Here is a 20,240-nt window from a genome sequence, read left to right as displayed (position 1 = left end):
AAAATCTGAATAAACTATGAACTTTAGTTAATACTAATACTTCACTACTGGTTCATTAATTGTAACATAAGTATCGTACTAATATAAAATTTTAATGGGGGAAAGTGGGTGAGAAGTACATGGAAACTCTTGGTAGTATCTTCACAATTTTTCTGTAAATCTAAAACTTCTAAAAGATTAAGTTGGGGCATTTTTAAGATTTTATTTTTAACTAATCTCTACACCCAATGTGGGGTTCTCACATCCCTGAGATCAAGAGTTGCATGCTCTACTGACTGAGTCAGCCAGGCACCCCTAAAGTTTATTTTAAAAAGCATATTTGTAAGACAAGCAGGGAAGTTTAAAAAAAAAAACAACTATAGTTTCAATTAAATGGATAAAAGCATCTTAAAGTTTAGAGAGAAAATAAATGCCCAAGAAAGCAAATAAATGAATAAAAAAAATAGTGAAGGGAAATAACCTATAAAGCCGGTATAATTAAATCAATATGGAGTATTAGTCTAGGAATAGGTAAACAGATCTATTAAGGAAAGAGAACAGAACCCAGAATCCAGAAACAGAATCCAGTTTACATGTGATTTTAATACATGATAAAAATGTATTTCAATTTGATGGGGAAAGAGCGATTATTTAAAAATAGTGCTGGCACAACTGACTGTTACATCATGGTAGAAAATAGTCCCCAGTCTCATATTCTAAATAAAAAACAAATTCCAGATGGAATAAATGCTTAACATAATAAATAAAGCATCAAAAAGGTAGAAGGAAACTTAGGGAACAACATTTATGATCTGTTTCTTAACCAGAAAGAAAAGATAACTATATGTGAGTTTATAAAAATTAAAAACAATTCGCGTCGCAAAAAAAAAAAAAAAAAAAAACTATCATAAATAAACAAAACTAATGAATAGGCAAAGGATAGAATTGGGAAAATACTTGCAAAAGAGATTACAGATAATGAGTTAGTAATCATTACCAATATACAAAGAGCTCTTAAACATTGGCAAGAGACAAGCAGCCCCACAGACAAATGGGTAAAGGATGTGAAAGGGAGTTAGTTCATGAGAACAAACCCACATAGCCACAAGCATGAAGATGCTCAAAATAACCAGTAATTAGAGAAATGCAAATTACAGTGAAAAAATACCATATCACTCTACACCCAATCAGATCAAAGAAAAATTAGACAGCAATAATACCAATTGCCCACAGGATGAAGAGAAAAAAATGTAAATTGTTTACAGCTGTTTTGAAAAGCAGTCTGACAAATATTTTTAAAATTAATAGGACACAGATACGTCAACCAACAAACTGCACTTCTGGGAATCTATCTCCCAAAAATAAAATCACCAATAAAATGTTTATTATAGCATTGCTCTTATCGGAAAAAAAAAAAAGAGAAAAAAATGAATTTTCAGAAATAAGGTAATAAAAAAGGGTGCACTAACACTGTTAGACAGATTTTCTGGGATGTATTTTTGTTTTGCTTTGGTTTTTTTTTTTAATTTTTTTTAATGTTTATTTATTTTTGAGAGAAAGAGTGCAAGTGGGCGAGGGGCAGAGAGAAAGGGAGACACAAAATCTGAAACAGGCTCCAGGCTCCAAGCTGTCAGCACAGAGCCTGACGTGGGGCTCGAACTCACAAACTGTGAGATCATGACCTGAGCTGAAGTCCGACACTTAACGGACCGAGCCACCCAGGTGTCCCTGTTTTGTTTTGTTTTTTAATTTCAGTATAATTGACATACGGTGTTATATTAGTCTTAGGTGTACAATAGAGTGATTCATCAATTCTGTACATCACTCAGTGCTCATCATGAGTGTAATCTTAATCCCCTTCACCTATTCCACCCATCCCCTTACCTGCCTCCCCTCTGGTAACCATCTGTTTGTTCTTTATAGTTAAGAGTCTGGTTTTTGGTTTGTCTCTTTTTTCTTTGTTCATTTGTTTTGTTTCTTAAATTCCACACATGAGTGAAATCATGTGGTATTTGTCTTTCTCTGACTTATTTGGCCTAGCATTATACTTTCTAGGTCCATCCATGTTGTTGCAAATGGCAAGATTTCATTCTATTTTATGGCTGAGTGATATTCCATTATATATATACCACACCCTCTTTATCCATTCATCTGTCAATGGCACTGGGGCTGTTTCCATAATTTGGTTATTGTAAATAATGCTGCAATAAACACAAGGATATATATATATATATATATATATATATATATATATATATATCTCTTTTTGAATTCGTGTTTTCATTTTCTTTGGGTAAATAGCCAGTAGTGGATCAGATGTATATGAGAAGGTGAATATGGAGACAAACATGGGAGGAAACCCACCCAGTTGCCAATATAGATTACTTGTAGAACTGAGAAGGAAAATTGGGTGTGCAGGGGTTGAAAAGAAAAATTGGGTAGCATGTATGATATGATTATATTTATGTTAAGGATATTAATCAAAAATGGCTACAACATGGATTAGGATATAACATGATAGGCATGAGAGTCAATCCTCCATGCAGCTTGCATTCTCAATACCTCATAGTCATTTGGCACTTTCTCATCCATTGAACTGTTTACATTAGAAGTCTCAGAATTTTTTCTTGTATGCTTGTGTGGTAATCCTACTGATAATTATTGTTTTTCATTAACTGTTAAAATAATTTTATGAAACTAAAATTGTAGACCCCACTTTCCAAGTTGGGGTACAGTTTTACACAAAGTATGTACTTATGCATAAAGAAATTAGGAAAAATAAGGAGTCAGTGGTTATATATTTACTGATTGATGAATGTCTATAAAATGAAAAAACTAGTTACAGAAGAATATGCATCAAGTATTCTATTTCAGTAAAAACAACCAAACCCTAAATAAATGCTTAAATAGTTTTAAGTGAAAGAGAAAGCTTCAGAAAGTATTCACAAAGCCACAGGCACAGGTGCCATCAAGGGGAGGGAAGCAGAGGAGAATGGGGCAGATTACTAGCTTAATTTTATTTTTATCTCTCAGCATCTTACTACTTCACTTATTACAATAATCAAAAAAGTATTACCCTTGAAATCTAAAAACATTAATGAGAACAAAAATAAATTGCAAACAATAAAATGAATTAAATTGGGTATGATAAGATCCATTGTGTAGATTAAACGAGAAAACCTATGTGAAGTGTTTAGCATATTGTCTAACATTGCAAATACTCAATAAATGTTAGCTCTTTTTTATTATGAAAAAAAAAAGACTACAAAGAGTAGTGGAACTTACAAAAAAAGAAGGCTTTTGAATGTGACAGGGCACTTTTTTCTATGTTACTGAATCTGATCTCTTTTGGAATACAAGGATTCATTATCATAACCATATAGCTCACAGAATACACTTTCATCGACAGCAAAAATAAAATTACAATTACATAAATAATATACTTAATAAAAAGGAGAGGGCAGCCTTTTTGCCTTGAAGTCTACTTTAAGAACTTTAAGAACCATCCAAAGTCACTATGCTTCTTCACAACTACTTTGGATAAGAGATATGTGGGCCCAGGATGCTTCTCCCAGGTTAGAAGAGACAGAACTCAATTCAAATAGACTAGAGAGTGACACTATTATTCTTTTTGAGGGCCTGCCCAAGTGGGCAATCCATTCCTACATGTACAAATCCCATTCCCAGATCTGAGGACATCCTTGCTAGTATGCCTAAAAACATGTGAGTTGAGTTATATCCACAAACTGAATTTGGTCCATCAATACTGTTCTTACTGTCCAATGAAGCATTAAAAAAAGTTCATAAATTGCATAAGTGCATTATTAGTCTTGCTACTTACATGGAGTTGACTTTCTCTTCGGGGCCTTGCACTTGGCCTGTCACAGTCCCTTTGCTGGTATTCTTCACCCAGCCAACCACGCCTATTTTCCTAGCCTCATCTTCTGTGTACTGGTTTCAGGAGAAAATATGAGAAACAAAATCCAACATCAAAAACTGACTGATAATTTTCTTTCCTAAAATATAGTCTATGCCAAAAATTGTGTAGCTGACCTACAATCATACCTCTGTTCACAAGAATCCTCACTTAAGTGGTATTTTTTAGTAAATTCCGCTTTCAGTAAAGACAAGCACATTATAAAACAATAAACTGACAGTGGGAATTACTTCAGAAAACAGTTTCTGTGATGTGTTTTGGGATCCATAAAATTCAGTTGCATTGCCCCCATGCCTGCTAACAGTGAATTACATTGTCTGGTTCCAAAAGATGATCACTCTGAGATTTTCAATCACTGAGGAAAAATACGGAGTTATGATCAATACAAAGAATTCAATTAAAAGATTCTGATGTCTTCCATTGGCTGTGGACTTGCCACACACACGTTGTTAATTGTCTACAGATAAGTTTATTTCTCCTATTATTCTTAACAGTTTTTAAAAATTCCTTTTCTCAGTTCCAAATTCAGTTATGCCACTGGCAAATGAAAACCTAGCAACATTTTGATTTTGAACTATTTTAACTATATCATACTAAATTCTTGTAGATCTCATCTACTGGAAATTTTTAAAAACATGGTCTTCTGTTTGGAGGTCAGAGTGACCAAGAATCTATACACTCTACATCCCCAATTAAATGAAGCAATACAACCCAAGATGGTTATAGCCAGAATTTATGTTGGAGCCAGTTCTGAAAATAATAATGAAAAGAGAGAGAATCTGAACTGTGGGGGGAGGGGCTATCTCAAAACAAGGAGACTTTACTGGTTGGGAACATGTTAGAACCCTCAGAGGTTAAGAACAGACAGGTAATAAGCTAGTGACTGCCAGCTGAAATAGTAGGTAAAAACACATGCACATTTAACTTTTAGGAAAAGAGTATATTAACAAAATTAAAAAATGTAAAGCAATAAGGAGTCTTAACTTCTAAAAACCAAGTACCACTTCCTTATGCAACATGAGCATTTTTCATTTTGCAATTCAAGATACAGACATTTGCCTGGAGGGGGTTCTTCGATCCAGAACAAGGGGAAGATCCCATACTTTATATTCTATACACCTAACCAAAACATTTAATTTGATTATCCCAATAGAAGTACTTTTGAAATTCATACAAAACATTAACTAAAAACGAGGCAGGCTGAAATGTTTTTAATAGACTACTTTTAAAAGACAGCTTTAATCAAAAACTTCAAGCAGTAATTTGGAAGAAATACAAATACTTCATTTGCTGTCAAGGATGGAAAATAAGCAGTAGGCTAGCACTAAGTAGAAAACTGCTCTATGTCTGTGAATAGAAATAACAGTAAGGAGAAAATGGCAAAAAAAAAAAAAAAAAAAAAATAGTGAACAGACTTACTGACTTACCATTCTGAAGCAAACACCTGTATTAAAAAAAGATGAAAAGAAATGTCAGTTTGTCTACCTTTAAAAAAAGGTATATATTTCCTGACTTAATTTTTATCTAGTCCATTAAATAGTAAGTAAATGAAATGAACAAAACCTTTTACGTCTGAACATATTCAGAAAGTATTTTTAAAAATCGTTTTCTTTTAAAATAAAAATGAAAAAGGAAGACTATTTTTGGAGAAAGATAGTAATATTCTGAAACCAAAGAATCATGAAATGCCACACTGCATACTCATTCCATTTCAAAAAAGTAAACAAAACAAACTACTGATCACAAGGACAGTTGAGTATATTTGGCATAAAATTTATACATCCTCAGCTTTTAGAATTTCTTCTTTAAGTGCAAGGACTAAATTCAAGTTAGAATGTAATAAAAACATTTCTGTTTCCATTTTAATTCCACATTCTGGAAAAGGCAAAGCTACGGGGATGGGAAACTGGCGAGCTGTTGCCAAGGGCTGAAGGAAGAAGGGGTGCTGTAAAGGGGCAAGAAGGAACTTTCTGGGGTGAAGGCACTGCTCTGCATCTCTTCTGTGGTGAGGGTTACAGATGTGTATGCATTTTTCAAAACTCATTCAACTGTACGCTAAAAAGGGTGAATGCTACTGAATTTAAATTATACCTCAACTGAAAAAAATATTTTTTTCAACGTTTATTTATTTTTGGGACAGAGAGAGACAGAGCATGAACGTGGAGGGGCAGAGAGAGAGGGAGACACAGAATCGGAAACAGGCTCCAGGCTCTGAGCCATCAGCCCAGAGCCTGACGCGGGGCTCGAACTCACAGACAGCGAGATCGTGACCTGGCTGAAGTCGGACGCTTAACCGACTGCGCCACCCAGGCGCCCCTGAAAAAAATATTTTTTAATACATTGGGAAATCATAAGCGATAGATCAAACCAATATTCAAAGAGGCCACAAGATAGTGCTTCCACCTACAGCAACTGAGCCTGCTTTAAAAGAGATAGAAGGGATCAATGGCTTAGATAATCTTATGTATTTTGTAAGCAGATTTATAATAACAGGGGGCATCACTTGTTTCCTGACAATAGCATATTGTGGTATCAAATGAAAATGAAGGAAAAGCATAGTAAAGCAATAAAGACAGGATACATCACAAATGGAATTTTTATAGGGCTATAAAACATAGTTTAAAAGATACATACAAAGTGAGGAGAAATGATGAGTGGCAAGTATTGATCTGAAGGGGAATCAGAAAGGCAATTTGTTAGATAGAGGGAGGGAAAGAGAGTAGCTTGCAGACATAAAAGGAACTGGCAGAACTTTCAAAGAGAAACCTGAGCTAAACCAGGCCATGTAGAAGAGAGGGACAAAACAGGAGAGAAAACAGGCAGCACTGGTGAAAAGTGTGCAGTTGTTTTATCCTAAGCATGAGCAGATCCCAAAAGACGCTGACCAAGAAGACTTGAAGGTTTTGGTCCAGGCTATATTGAGGATATTCCCCTGAGGTCCTTCTCAGTGAGCACCCCCGCCCCCCACAATGTCAGCATTATGAAAAGAAAGCCAGGCAACTGAAGTAACCAGAAATGGAAAACATCTGGCCCAGCTCTTTGCTATTCAAAGAGTATTCCAATGCCCTGCAGCGCCAGCAGAACCTGAGTTTTTTAGACAATCAAATCTCAGGCCCCTCCCCAGACCTACAGAAACAGAAGCTCTGCAGGTGGAGTCCAAGAATCTGGTTTTAACATGCTCTCCAGGTGATTCTCATGCCCACTAAAGTTTAGAACCGATGGTTGGCACTACCTCAAAGAAAGGCCTGGGAAAGGTTTGAAAAGGATTTTTATTTCCGATCAAGAATTGCATCATAAAGGGGAAAAGTCTCACAGGGTCCTGCAGATCAGATGCATTTCCCAGTGACGCTGTTCAAGTTCATGTTGGTAATAAATCATGACCTTGCATAGCAGTGTTGCTTCACCTATCTTACAAGTCAGCAGCACTACATGAAAGAAGCTACAGACAATGAAAAGGCAAAAACACCTCCCCTGGTGTCAGAGCGGCCCAGGTCTCCTTAGACTGTCACTTAGCTAAATATCCAAAAACATGTCATTGCACTCCCTTTACAAATTATTTCTAGCCCCAAACTTCACGTAAGACTCACTAAAATAACAATAATAATAATAATAATAATAATAGTTCTGATTCAACTGTTTCTAGAAAAATGGGTAATGGTGTTTTCATGTCCTAGTCCAAATTATCATAATCTCTCAACAGCCCCCTTAACTAGCCTCTGTGCTTCTAGTTCTGCTGTCCTACAGTCTAGTCTCTATAAAACACCTAAGGTGATTGTCTTAAGTAAAGTCAAATCACTTTCATCCCCAGCTTAAAACCCTGTACTGACTCCCCATTACACTCAACATAAAAGGTATCCTGGTTACCACAGCCTGCAGACTCCCTCTGATGAGTTTGTCTACCTCTTATTTTAGGACTCCTCTCGTGGCACACTCCATTTCAGCCGAATTTGCCTCCTTTGTGCTCCTCAACATGCCAAACATATTCCTGCCTCACAGTCTTTGCATGTATCATTCCCTCTGCCTAAAATGCTCTTTCCTCTGATCTTCTCATTATTCAAGTCTCTGCACAGATATCATCTCCTTAGAAATATGTCCCCTGACCAATTCACCGAAAACAGCAATGCACCCCATGTTTCCTGTATAGGCATAGTACTGATTACATATGACATTACAACGCATTTATTTGCTTTTTTAAAAATTTCCTGCCTTCACTGTAAGTTCTATTCTGTCTTGTTCACCACTGTGTTCCCAGAACCTAGACCAGGACTTGGCACACAGTTGTTGAATAAATGAATGAAAGACAAACCAGCTGATACATACTTAAGTGAAATATTTAACTCTCCTGTAATAATTTGCTATTAATATTGCAAATACACATATCAGCATATTGATTAGACTTTATTTCAAAGTGATGATGAATTTACTGCATTCCAGAGTTGAAAAGAATTTCAAGAATTCTGTGTTGATTCTAGCAGAACATTACCTAAATGATAATACATAGCACTGTGAAAATTAGTAATGGGAAATTTCACTAAAATGGATTCGGGAGGTTTCAGCAGAGGGAGCTCTCATGCCCTACTACTGGTAGTCATTTGCAGACCCAACAGGAAAGGAGAGACTTGACCTTACACGTACTGGACCATGCACGTGGATACTACTTTACTACTCCAGCCCAAGAAAGAAACATTTCCTCAGCACCACCCCTGTCTCATCCAGGGCAATAGCTCAGCCAATGAGAAGCACCATATTTGTAGCTCCCAGTTTACGCTAGTGGACTTTCTGTTTAACAGCTTTCCCAACGTACCCGTTTTCTCCTTAAAAAAATCATGTGTTCCTTTGTTGCCCAGGCTCACCTAAGGTTGTGACCCAGCTTGTTTGTCCTGACTTATAATTATCTTTTATTCCCAAATAAATCCATTTTTGCTGGCAAAATAACTGGCAGTTTTAAAGTTAACATTACCTGTATACATACATAGTATATATGATACAAAGGATAGTGAGAAGCCACTAGATAATGCCTAGGTTGACCAAAAAAAAAAAAAAAAAAAAAAAACGAATACAACCACAAGAATGGAAAAGAAAGAAAACCGGTCATCTTATAGAACTTAGAGGAGTAAGATCTGGTGGTGATTTTTTTTTATATTTCTATTTTTTAAAAATTTCCTTAATGTTTATTTATTTTTGAGAGAGAGCGCATGTGCACATGCGGGAGGTGGGGAGGGGCAGAGAAAGAGGGAGACATAGAATCTGAAGCAGGCTCCGGGCTCTGAGCTGTCAGCACAGAGCCCGATGGGGGCTCAAACCCAAGAGCTGTGAGATCATGACCTGAGCCGAAGTCAAACCCTTAGCCAACTGAGCCATCTAGGTGCACTGCTGGTAGTATTTTTAACTGTGAGTGATAAGGGCACACACATATTTATTGAACAAATCCTAAAATGCTAGAACTAAAGAACTGCCATTTAAGTATAAGAGACGTAACTTTAGGCTAAGTTCATATTGCTTCACAAACTGGGTCAAAAATGGAAGTGTTGCCCATTACTTTAGGCAGTGACAGATGGACAAAAAAAAAAAAATCATAAGACTGAAATAAATCTTTCATGTGTGAAAGATTTAATGTGTACTTAACAGAAATTTAGCTTGTCTTGGTTTCTGATCTAATGTTTTGAGGTTGAAACCATGGAGATCAAAGACTCTGTAATATGTCCTTCTGTGTCCCTACTTGGGAAAGAATACAGAATGTAATAATTATTCGGTTAAATTTATTTAATATATGAACATCTGTGGCAGACACTGCCAGCTGCCTACACAAAATCCATCTTTCTCTTCTACCTTTCTAACAGACTCTGATTTTACTTGGGGCAGCAACATGCCTTTCTGTATTTCCCATCTTCCTTGAAAGAGGAGTGGCCCTGAGATGTGAGACAGATTGCTGCTTGAGGATTTCAGGAAAGCTCATTGACAGGACTGACTCAGCCAGGGGTTTTGCCCGTATAGCCTTTCCTCTCTCTTCCTGACTGTAGAATGAATATCATGATGGAGCTAGCCTTCTTGAAACCATGAGGGAAAGGACAAGGACATTATAGTGGCCTTGACCCTGACCTGGCCCCTGAGGGAAGGGACAGGTGAGGAATGGGGAACTACTGATAAAGGGAATTGTGAGAGAGGGGCCCTTTTTTGGGGTGGCAGAAATGTTCTGGAACTAGATAGTGGTGATGGGTACAAAAATATTCAGACTATTGGAAAAATCACTGTATATTTAGTATACTATGAACACTTTAAAAGGGTGAATTTAATATTATGTGAATTATATCTCAATCTGTCTCTATCTGTAGAACAAGGGCAGTCATTCTCCAACTCTGGTCACCATACAACATCCCTGACTCTTCCTATCACTCCACAACAAAACGCTCTGGGGAACAGATCATCTTGACATACTGCAGCCAGAACTCTGGTTGAGCTCTCTCTAGATTTGATGACCTATGTCTAGAGGAGAAAGCTTCTTCACCCCTGTAATAGCTCCTTCTTTGAGAAGGAATATCTATTAGTGTGACACTCCTGACCATTCTACCCTGTCCCTACTCCTCACACACAGACTTATCTAAGTGTTACGTTTGGAAGAAGAAACAAGCATTGCCCACGTGCTTTCTCTTCTTGCTTCTCTGGGGAGTACATTACGCTTGGGGATCATCACTTCTGCTTTGCTTGTCAGGGGAGCCCTGCCTATGCCTGGGTAAGTGTGTTTAATCCTGCAGGAGAGATTATTACAAAGTCCACTTACCTGAAGATTTCTGCTTTACTCTCTGTCTTATTTGTCAACAACTCACATAATGAAGAGAGGTGTTATCCAATGGGCCCCTTAACCATAACCCTCCTTTTAAAGGCTTACAAGGAATGTGCATCAAGAGGTGGCAGGACATCCAACCCATTAACTTTGTGAAGCAGTGAACCATGCGAGAATTAACCATTCAAACCTCCATAATCCACTTTGAATTTCCTCAGAATCTTTCTGAGTCCTGATCCCTGGTTTGAAGCACGCTGTGCAACAGAGGGAGGTCCATAAAGAAAGAAAAAGCCAATGTGGAGATAGATTTTCTGCAGTTTTACAGCACTAGCTGGAACACAGCACTCTTGGGACAGGGCCTGTGTTGGAAGAGATGCTTCTATGGGCTCCCATGGCCTCTCTGCACCCCTTCCACCTCACTTGTTAAAGAGAAGGGAAGCTGATATGACACATGCAGCATTTTTTCGTTGTTGTTGTTGTTTTGTTTTGTTTTGTTACAGACACACTGCTCTGGAAACTGGGACAGACATCAGCCCCTTCGGTTATGAAAGACTCCAAACACAATATGCTGCTGAGTCGAGGCTCGATTGGCTGTGATGACGGTGGAAAGATGTGTCAGTGAGAAACTCTGAGGTGAACATTTGCAAAGTGAATCTTACTTTAAATTCACAAATACACACTGCTATTTAAAGAAACCATGATGAATTTTAAGCATCAGCATCCTTTCATGTAAAATCAAATTTTCATATTGTAACGTACCCCTTCATCCTGGGATCTGACTGCATGTGTCAATTTTAAATGCAGGAAGTCATCCAGTCACTACCTTACAAAGCAGCCCTTACTGATGTTAAACATCTTTATTTTTCAGAAAGACCTTCCTTTAACCTTTCACCTTCCATCCAGGGTTTGTCCCCTGGAGCCACACACCATGGCATCTTTCACATTGTTGAAATAGCTGTCACACTACCGTTTCTTCTCCAGGCCAACTATCCCCAAGCACTTCAATTTAATTGAAGACACTTTTGAAGTCCTGGCCATAAGCACAGTCATAGGGGCTATAAAAACAAGCCACCAGCTTGACCCTGAAAATACTATCCTTTTTGATTAGTGAGAGGCACAGATATGTGTACACAAATAAGTGTAGTTGGAAGCAGAATGGATTAAAGAGAAGTAAAAACAAGAAGTAGAACGGGACTATAAATGAAATGCTATAGGAAGAAAGATGAGCAAGGGAATTAGACTTAACCATATTTATGTTTCTTGGCTTTAGGGACTCAAATTTTCAACCTCTAGGACACAACTTCTTCCTATCTACATAAGGAAAAATGTGTACATCCAAATCATGTGGTGTCTGGCAAAACTATGTAATAACTCATTCCAATTTTTATGTTAAGCAATCTTAAAGAAAATTACGTATTTCTGTAGTTATATAAGCTACTCCTATTCTAAATCTGAGTTAATATTGTCAAAAATAAACTGTTGAACTTCTAAAGCACAGGTAAACCAACAGATTGCCACAATCCATTTCTACGACTGTCATTAGTGTTCACCAAAGGCTGGTAAAGCCTCTATACACAGCTTAATCAATTTCCCTCCCAAGTTTTCAGATTATGTTACAGTTTCAGATATAACTGTAATTAAAGATTAATAGCAACATTTTAAACCATGCCATAGTTACAAATGCTTTAAAAACACAGGTTAGTCCCCTGCTCCCCTATCCCTGCTTCCATAGCCCCCACTGCAACAGAAATTGGTGGCAAAAAAAAAAAGAGCTTCTTGAGAACATGGAGATTAAAAAGTAGAGGATGGGAAGGGAGCAGGGAAAAGTAGCTTAACAGTGGAGAAACCTGACAAACACTTATCTCAGCCAGGTGATGGAGGCTGAGATACATACATAAATAGTAGGCACCCTTGATATGGTGTGATGAGAATTGCACTTGACCTCTGGTCTTCCACTCATCCATAACCCCAGTCTTATTATGAGAAAAATACCAGACACATTGTACTGGGGAGCTCCCTACAAAGTACCTAACCCCAAAGTACACCTCAAGACTGCCAAAATCATTGAAAACAAGGCAAGTCTATGAAACTGTCAAAGCTTAAAGACATCTATGGAGACAAGATAACTAAATGTAAAATGATATCCTGGATGAATCCTGGAACAGAAAGAAGACGTTAGGTAAAAACTTTAAAAATCTGAAGAAAATATAGGCTTTAGTTAATAATGATGTACCAATATTGGTTCACCAGTTGTGACAAATGTACCATACTAATATAAGATGTTAATTAAAGAAACTGAGGAGCACCTAGGTGACTCAGTTGGTTAAGTGCCCAACTTTGGCTCAGGACATGATCTCACAATTCGTGAGTTTGAGGCCACATCATGCTCGCTGCTGTCAGCATCAAGCCTGCTTTGGATCCTCTGTCTCCCTCTCTCTGCCCTTCCTTGTGCACTCTCTCTCTCTCTCCCTCCCTCTCTCTCTCTCTCTCTCTCTCTCTCTCTCTCAAAAATAAATAAACAGGGGCACCTGGGTGGCTCAGTCGGTTGGGCATCCGACTTCAGCTCAGGTAATGATCTCGTGGTCCGTGGGCTCAGGCCCCACATCAGTCTCTGTGCTGACAGCTCAGAGCCTGGAGCCTGCTTCGGATTCTGTGTCTCCCTCTCTCTCTGACCCTCCCCCATTCATGCTCTCTGTGTCAAAAATAAACGTTTAAAAAAATTAAAAATAAACAAATAAATAAACAAACAAACAAACATTTGAGGGGCCAAGATGGCAGAGCAGCATGGAAGCTTTTTTTTTTTTTGGCCTCTCTTGTCCCTGAAATGCAGCTAGATCAAAACTAAACCATCTTTCACACCTAGAAAACTGATTTGAGGATTCACACAACAATCTGTACAACTGGAACCACAGAACTTGGCAGATATGTGGTGTGAAGAGGTGAACTGGGGGAGAGAGAAGCCACGGAGGGTAGGGAGCTGTTTTTGCTTGCAGAAAGAGGACAGAGACAGTGGGAGAGTACAGGAAAAGCATTCGCTCTCAAAGCAGCTGGAAAGAAAGAGAAAGAGTGGAAACAACAGCAAGAGACTGAACAAGAAAGGGAGAAAGGAAAAAGAGGGTTTAAATGCCTTTAAGACTCTATAAACAGGGGAGCACAGAGTCTGAAACTCTGCAGCTCACTACCTGGTGGAGCTCCGGTGGGAAGGGCGAATCCCCAGGAGCAGACAGTGAGGTCCTCAGAGTCCTCAGAGCACAAGGGGAGAGGCGGTTCCCCCACTGGGAGGACATTTGGTAGAGGCTGTGGGGCCTCCCCACAGGCAAAGTTCCCAGTGGACCCTGGAGAACAGCCGTGTTCACTGGTGTTGGAACAAGGACATTAAGGGTGAAGCCTGGCGCCAGATGTGTGTTGTGATTTACCATAATCCCTGAAAATGCTGCTGCTGCACAATCATGTGAACTTTTTCTGGGGCACACTGGCACCCAGCTTCAGTCTCTGAGCATCTACAGCAGCATGGTCTCACAAATGTACCAGAGGGCAGGCTGGGACACAGCCATTGCTCAGCAAGACCCTTCCCCAGGGGGTCTGAGAAGGTCAAAGGTGCAGTGCCCTCAGAAGTGAGGAGTTGGGAAACACAGCCCCATCTGAGGTAAAACTTTGGAGGGAGGTACCACCTGGCAGGCTGATGGCTTGGTAAAGGACAATGTAGAAGCAGGGAGTGGACAGAAGCTGGAGACAAAGGAAGGGTGCTTGATTGCCAGCCCCTGAGAGCACAGAGTTCTGATACTACAGACTGAGTAGCTGGGTGACACCATTTTCACCCCTCCTGTGCATGCATATGCATGCCTACATGGGCCACAATGATCCACCCCAGTAAACTAAGCAGTGCCATCTAGTGGGGAATGGAGCCATTATACCAAGCCCCATATAACTGGGCAAACTGCACTCTAGAGGAACACCACAAGTCTCTCCACCTGCTTAGTTTACAGACTATAAAGGGCTTCATAGCTTGACTTCTAGGGGAAAGTGGGTATAATTTCAATCATATTTCATTCTGTTTGCTGGTTCATCTATTCAGTTTTTTTCTTTTCTTATTCTTGAATAAAGAGAAAAATTTTATTTTTATTTTGTTTTTATAAAAAAGATTTTTAATTTTTTCTACTATATTTTTTACTTCTTTGTAAATTTTTTAAATTCTATTTTACTTTCATCACTTCATTTTATTCTATATTGTTGTATTCATTTCTCTTATTTTCAAATGTTCTCCTTTTTTTTCCTTTTCTTTTCTTTCCCATTTTTTCCTATGAAGCTTCTTTCAACAACTAGACCAAAACACACCTAAAATCTAACATCCATTATTTGATGTTTTTGTGTGCTATTTTTAGTTTTTTAATTTTTATTTTTTTTCTTTTATTAATTCTTTCTCTTCCTTCAAAATGAAGAAACAAAGGCATTCACCAGAAAGAAAGAACAGGAAGAAGTGACAGCCAGGGACTTAATCAACACAGATACAAGCAAAATGTCTGAACCAGAATTTAGAATCACAGTAATAAGAATAATAGCTGGGGGGCAGAGGGGGGGCGTCTGGGTGGCTCAGTCGGTTAAGCATCTGACTTTGGCTCAGGTCATGATCTCACGGTTTTTGAGTTTGAGCCCCACATTGGGCTCTATGCTGACAGCTCAGAGCCTGGAGCCTGTTTCAGATTCTGTATCTCCCTCTCTCTCTGCCCCTCCCCCACTCTCTCTCTCACACACACACACACACACACACACTCTCTCTCTCTCTCTCTCTTTCAAAAATAAATAAATAAATAAACATTAAAATTTTTTTGAAAAATAATAATAGCTGGTGTTGAAAAAAAAGCATAGAATCCCTTTCTGTGGAGATAAAAGAAATAAAATCTAGTCAGGATGAAATTAAAAATGCTATCACTGAGATGCAATCTTGAATGGATGCCATGGTGGCAAGGATGGATGAAGGAGAGCAGCGAATCCATGATAGAGAAAACAAACTTATGGAAAATAATGAAGCAGAAAAAAAGAGGGAAAGTAAGGCAAAAAAGCATGATATAAGAATTAGAGAACTCAGTGACTCATTAAAAAGGAATAACATCCTAATCATAGGGGTCCCAGAAGAGGAAGAGAGAAAAAGGAGTAGAAGGTTTATGTGAACAAATCATAGTGGAAAACTTTCCTAACCTGGGGAAAGACATGAACATCAAAATCCAGGAAGCACAAAGAACTCCCATTAGATTCAACAAAAACCAACCATCAAAAAGGCATATCATAATAAAATTCACAAAATACCCAAACAAGGAAAGAATCATGAAAGCAGCAAGGGAAAAAAAAAGTCCTTAACCTACAAGGGAAGACAGATCAAGTTTGAAGCAGACCTATCCACAGAAACTTGGCAGGCCAGAAGGGAGTGGCAGGATATATCCAACGTGCTGAATCAGAAAAATATGCAGCCAAGAATTCTTTATCCAGCAAGGCTATCATGCAAAATAGAAGGAGAGACAAAGAGTTTCCCAGACAAACAAAAACTAAAGGAGTTCGTGACCACTAAACCAGCCCTGCAAGCATTTTAAGGGGGGACCTCTGAGGGGAGAAAATATGGAAAAAAAAAGACCAAAAGCAACAAACACTAGAAAGGACCAGAGACCACCACCAGAAACTCCAACTCTAAAGGGAACATCATGGCAATAAATTCATATCTTTCAGTACTCACTCTAAACATCAATGGACTAAACACTCCAATCAAAAGACACAGGGTAACAGAATAGATAAGAAAACAAGATCCATCTATATGCTGTTTACAAGAGACCCATTTTACACCTACAGATACATGCAGATTGAAAGTAAGGAGATGGAGAACCATCTATGATGCAAATGGCCACCAAAAGAAACCTGAAGTAGCCATACTTATCAGACAATCTAGATTTTAAAATAAAGACTGTAACAAGACAAGAAAAAGGTCATTATATCATAATTAAGGGGTCTATCCACCAAGATCTAATAGTTGTAAACATTTACGCCCCCAACATGGAAGAACCCAACTAATCACAAACATACAGAAACTTTTTGATGATAATACCATAATAGTAGGGGACTTCAACACCCCACTTACAGTAATGGACAGATCATCTAAACAGAAAATCAACAAGGAAACAATGGCTTTGAATTACACACTGTACCAGATGAACTTAACAGATATATTCAGGACATTTCACCCTGAAGCAGAATACACATTCCTCTTGAGTGTACAAGGAACATTCTCCAGAATAGATCACATATTGGGGCACAAATCAGCCCTCAACAAGCACAAAAAGATCAAGATCATACCATGCATATTTTCAGACTACAACACTATGAAACTCAAAATCAACCACACAAAAAAATTTGGAAAGACAACAAATACTTGAAGACTAAAGAACATTCTGCTAAAGAATGAATGGGCTAACCAAGAAGATAAAGAGAAAATTAAAAAGTACAAGGAAGCCAATGAAAATGATAACACCACAGCCCAAAACCTCAGGAACACAGCAAAGGTGGCCAAAAGAGGGAAGTATACAGCAATCCAGGCTTTCCTAAAGAAGGAAGAAAGGTGTCAGATACACAACCTAATCTTACATCTTAAAGAGCTGGAAAAAGAACAGCAAATAAGACCCAAAACCACCAAAAGATGGGAAATAATAAAGAATAAAACAAAAATCAATGCTATCGACACCAAAATAAAAACAGTAGAATGGATCAATGAAATCAGGAGCTGGTTCTTTGAAAAAATTAACAAAATTGATAACTTAGCTAGTTTGATCAGAAAGAAAAAGGAAAGGACCCAAATAAATAAAATCAAGAATGAAACAGGAGGGGCACCTGGGTGGCTCAGTCGGTTAAGCATCCGACTTCAGTTCAGGTCATGATCTCATGGTCTGTGAGTTCAAGCCCCATGTCAGGCTCTATGCTGACGGCTTGGAGCCTACTTCCAATTCTGTGTCTCCCTCTCTCTGCCCCTCACCCACTCACACCTCTGTCTCTCTCATTCTCTCAAAAGTAAATAAACATTAAAATAATTTTTTAATAAATAAATAATGAAAGAGAGATCATAACCAACACAGCAGAAATACAACCAATAATATGAGAATATTGTAAGCAATTATACACCAATAAATTGGGCAATCTGGAAGAAATGGACAAATTCTTAGAAACATATACACTACCAAAACTTAAGAAGAAATTGAAAATTTGAACAGACCCATAACCAGTAAATAAATCGAATTAATAACCAAATATCTCCCAAAAAATAAGAGTCCAGGGCCAGATGGCTTTCCAGGGAAATTCTACCAAACATTTAAAGAAAAGTTAACACCTATTCTTTTGAAGCTGTTCCAAAAAATAGAAATGGAAGGAAAACTTCCAAACTCATTCATAAGCCAGCTTCATAAGCCAGCATTACCTTGATTCCAAGACCAGACAAAGACCCCACTAAAAAGCAGAACTATATACCAATTTTCCTGATGAACATGGATGCAAAAATCCTCAACAACATACTAGCCAACTGGATCCAATAAGACATTAAAAGAATTACTCACCACCACCAAGTGGGATTTATACCTGGAATGCAGGGCTGGTTCAATATCCACAAAACAATAATGTGATACATCACATCAATAAAAGAAAGGACAAGAACCATATGATCCTCTCAATAGATGCAGAGAAAGCATTTGACAAAATATAGCATCTTTCTTGATAAAAACCCTCAAGATAGTAGTGAGAGAAGGATTATACCTCAAGATGATAAAAGCCATATATGAAAGACCCACTACTAATATCATCCTCAATGGGGAAAACTGAAAGCTTTCTCCCTAAGGTCAGGAACACGACAGGGATGTCCACTGTCGCCATTGTTATTCAACATAGTATTGGAAGTCCTAGCCTCAAAAATCAGATAATACAAGAAATAAAAGGCATCCAAATTGGCAAGGAGGAAGTCAAACTTTCACTCTTCACAGATGACATGAAACTCTATATGGAAAGCCCTAAAATTCCACCAAAAAACTGCTCGAACTGATTCATGAATTCACCAAAGTCATAGGATATAAAATCAATGTACAGAAATAGGTTGCATTCCTATACACCAATAATGAAGCAACAGAAAGAGAAATCAAGGAATTGATCCCATTTACCATTGCACCAAAAATCATAAAATACCTAAGAATAAACCTATCCAAAGAGGTGAAAAATCTATACACTGAAAACTATCAAAGTTTATGAAAGAAATTGAAGAAGACATTAAAAAAATGGAAAAACATTCCATGCTCATGGATTGAAAGAACAAATATTATTAAAATAATACTACCCAAAGCAATCTACATATTCAATGCAATCCCTATCAAAATAATACCAGCATTCTTCAGAGAGCTAGAACAAACAATCCTAAAATTTGTATGGAACCAGAAAACACCATGAATAGCCAAGAATCTTGAGAAAGAAATACAAGCTGGAGGCATCACAATCCCGAACTTCAAGATGTAATACAAAGCTGTAATCATCAAGACAGTATGGTACTGGCACAAAAACAGACACTCAGATTAATAGAACAGAATAGAGAACCCAAAAAAGGACCCACAAATATATGGCCAACTAATCTTTGACAAAGCAGGAAAGAATATCCAATGGAATAAAGATAGTCTCTTCAGTAAGTGGTGCTGGGAAAACTGGACAGCAACATGCAGAAAAGTAAACCTGAATCACTTTCTTACACCATACACAAAAATAAACTCAAAATGGATGAAAGACCTCAATGTAAGACAGGAAGCCCAACATCCTAGAGAAGAAAGCAGACAAAAACCTCTTTGACCTCAGCTGCAGCAACTTCTTACTCAACAAGTCTCCAGAGGCAAGGGAAACAAAAGCAAAAATGAACTATTGGGACCTCATCAAAATACAAAGCTCCTGCACAGTGAAGGAAACAATCAGCAAAACTAAAAGGCAACCAACGCAATGGGAGAAGACAATCAATCTTCTGACTTATCTGACATATCAGATAAAGGGTTAGTATCCAAAATCTATAAAGAATTTATCAAACTCAACACCCAGAAAACAAATAATCCAGTGAAGAAATGGGCAAAAGACATGAATAGACACTTCTCCAAAGAAGACATCCAGATGGCCAACTGACACATGAAAAAAATGCTCAATATCACTCATCGGCAGGCAAATACAAATCAAAACCACAATGAGATACCATCTCACACCTGTCAGAACAGCTAACATTAACAACTCAGGCAACAACAGATGTTGGCGAGGATGTGAGAAAGAGGATCTCTTTTGCATTGTTGGTGGCAATGCAAGCTGGTGCAGCCACTCTGAAAAACAGTATGGAGGTTCCTCAAAAAACTAAAAATAGAACTACCCTACACCCAGGAATTGCACTACTAGGTATTTATCCAAGGAATACAGGTGTGCTGTTTCAAATGTTGATAGCAGTGCTATTGACAATAGTATGTAAAGAGCCCAAATGTCCATCAAAAGATGAATGGATAAAGA

The 20,240-nt window shown here is 38.0% G+C and overlaps 1 protein-coding gene across 4 annotated transcripts in view; it reads right to left on the bottom strand.

The window, feature by feature from the left end:
* Window positions 1-20,240, bottom strand: part of ACYP2 (acylphosphatase 2) — a 189,304-nt gene that overhangs the window by 150,377 nt on the left and 18,687 nt on the right. For 3 of the 4 annotated variants that reach the window (XM_045446055.1, XM_045446053.1, XM_045446051.1), the window contains exons 2-3: window positions 5,344-5,360; window positions 3,821-3,930 (exon numbers count right to left, since the gene is read on the bottom strand). In XM_045446055.1, coding sequence (XP_045302011.1) covers window positions 3,821-3,930; window positions 5,344-5,346 — 113 coding nt within the window. In that variant the 5' untranslated portion in view covers window positions 5,347-5,360. Of the gene's footprint in view, window positions 1-3,570; window positions 3,680-3,820; window positions 3,931-5,343; window positions 5,361-20,240 lie in introns of those variants that run through there. The other variant, XM_045446052.1, reaches the window with a different exon arrangement.

This window comes from Leopardus geoffroyi, chromosome A3 (assembly GCF_018350155.1).
Source record: "Leopardus geoffroyi isolate Oge1 chromosome A3, O.geoffroyi_Oge1_pat1.0, whole genome shotgun sequence".
Taxonomy (NCBI): domain Eukaryota; kingdom Metazoa; phylum Chordata; class Mammalia; order Carnivora; family Felidae; genus Leopardus; species Leopardus geoffroyi.
The sequence above is the reverse complement of the archived record's forward strand: the minus strand, read 5'-3'. Positions and strand labels throughout refer to the sequence as shown.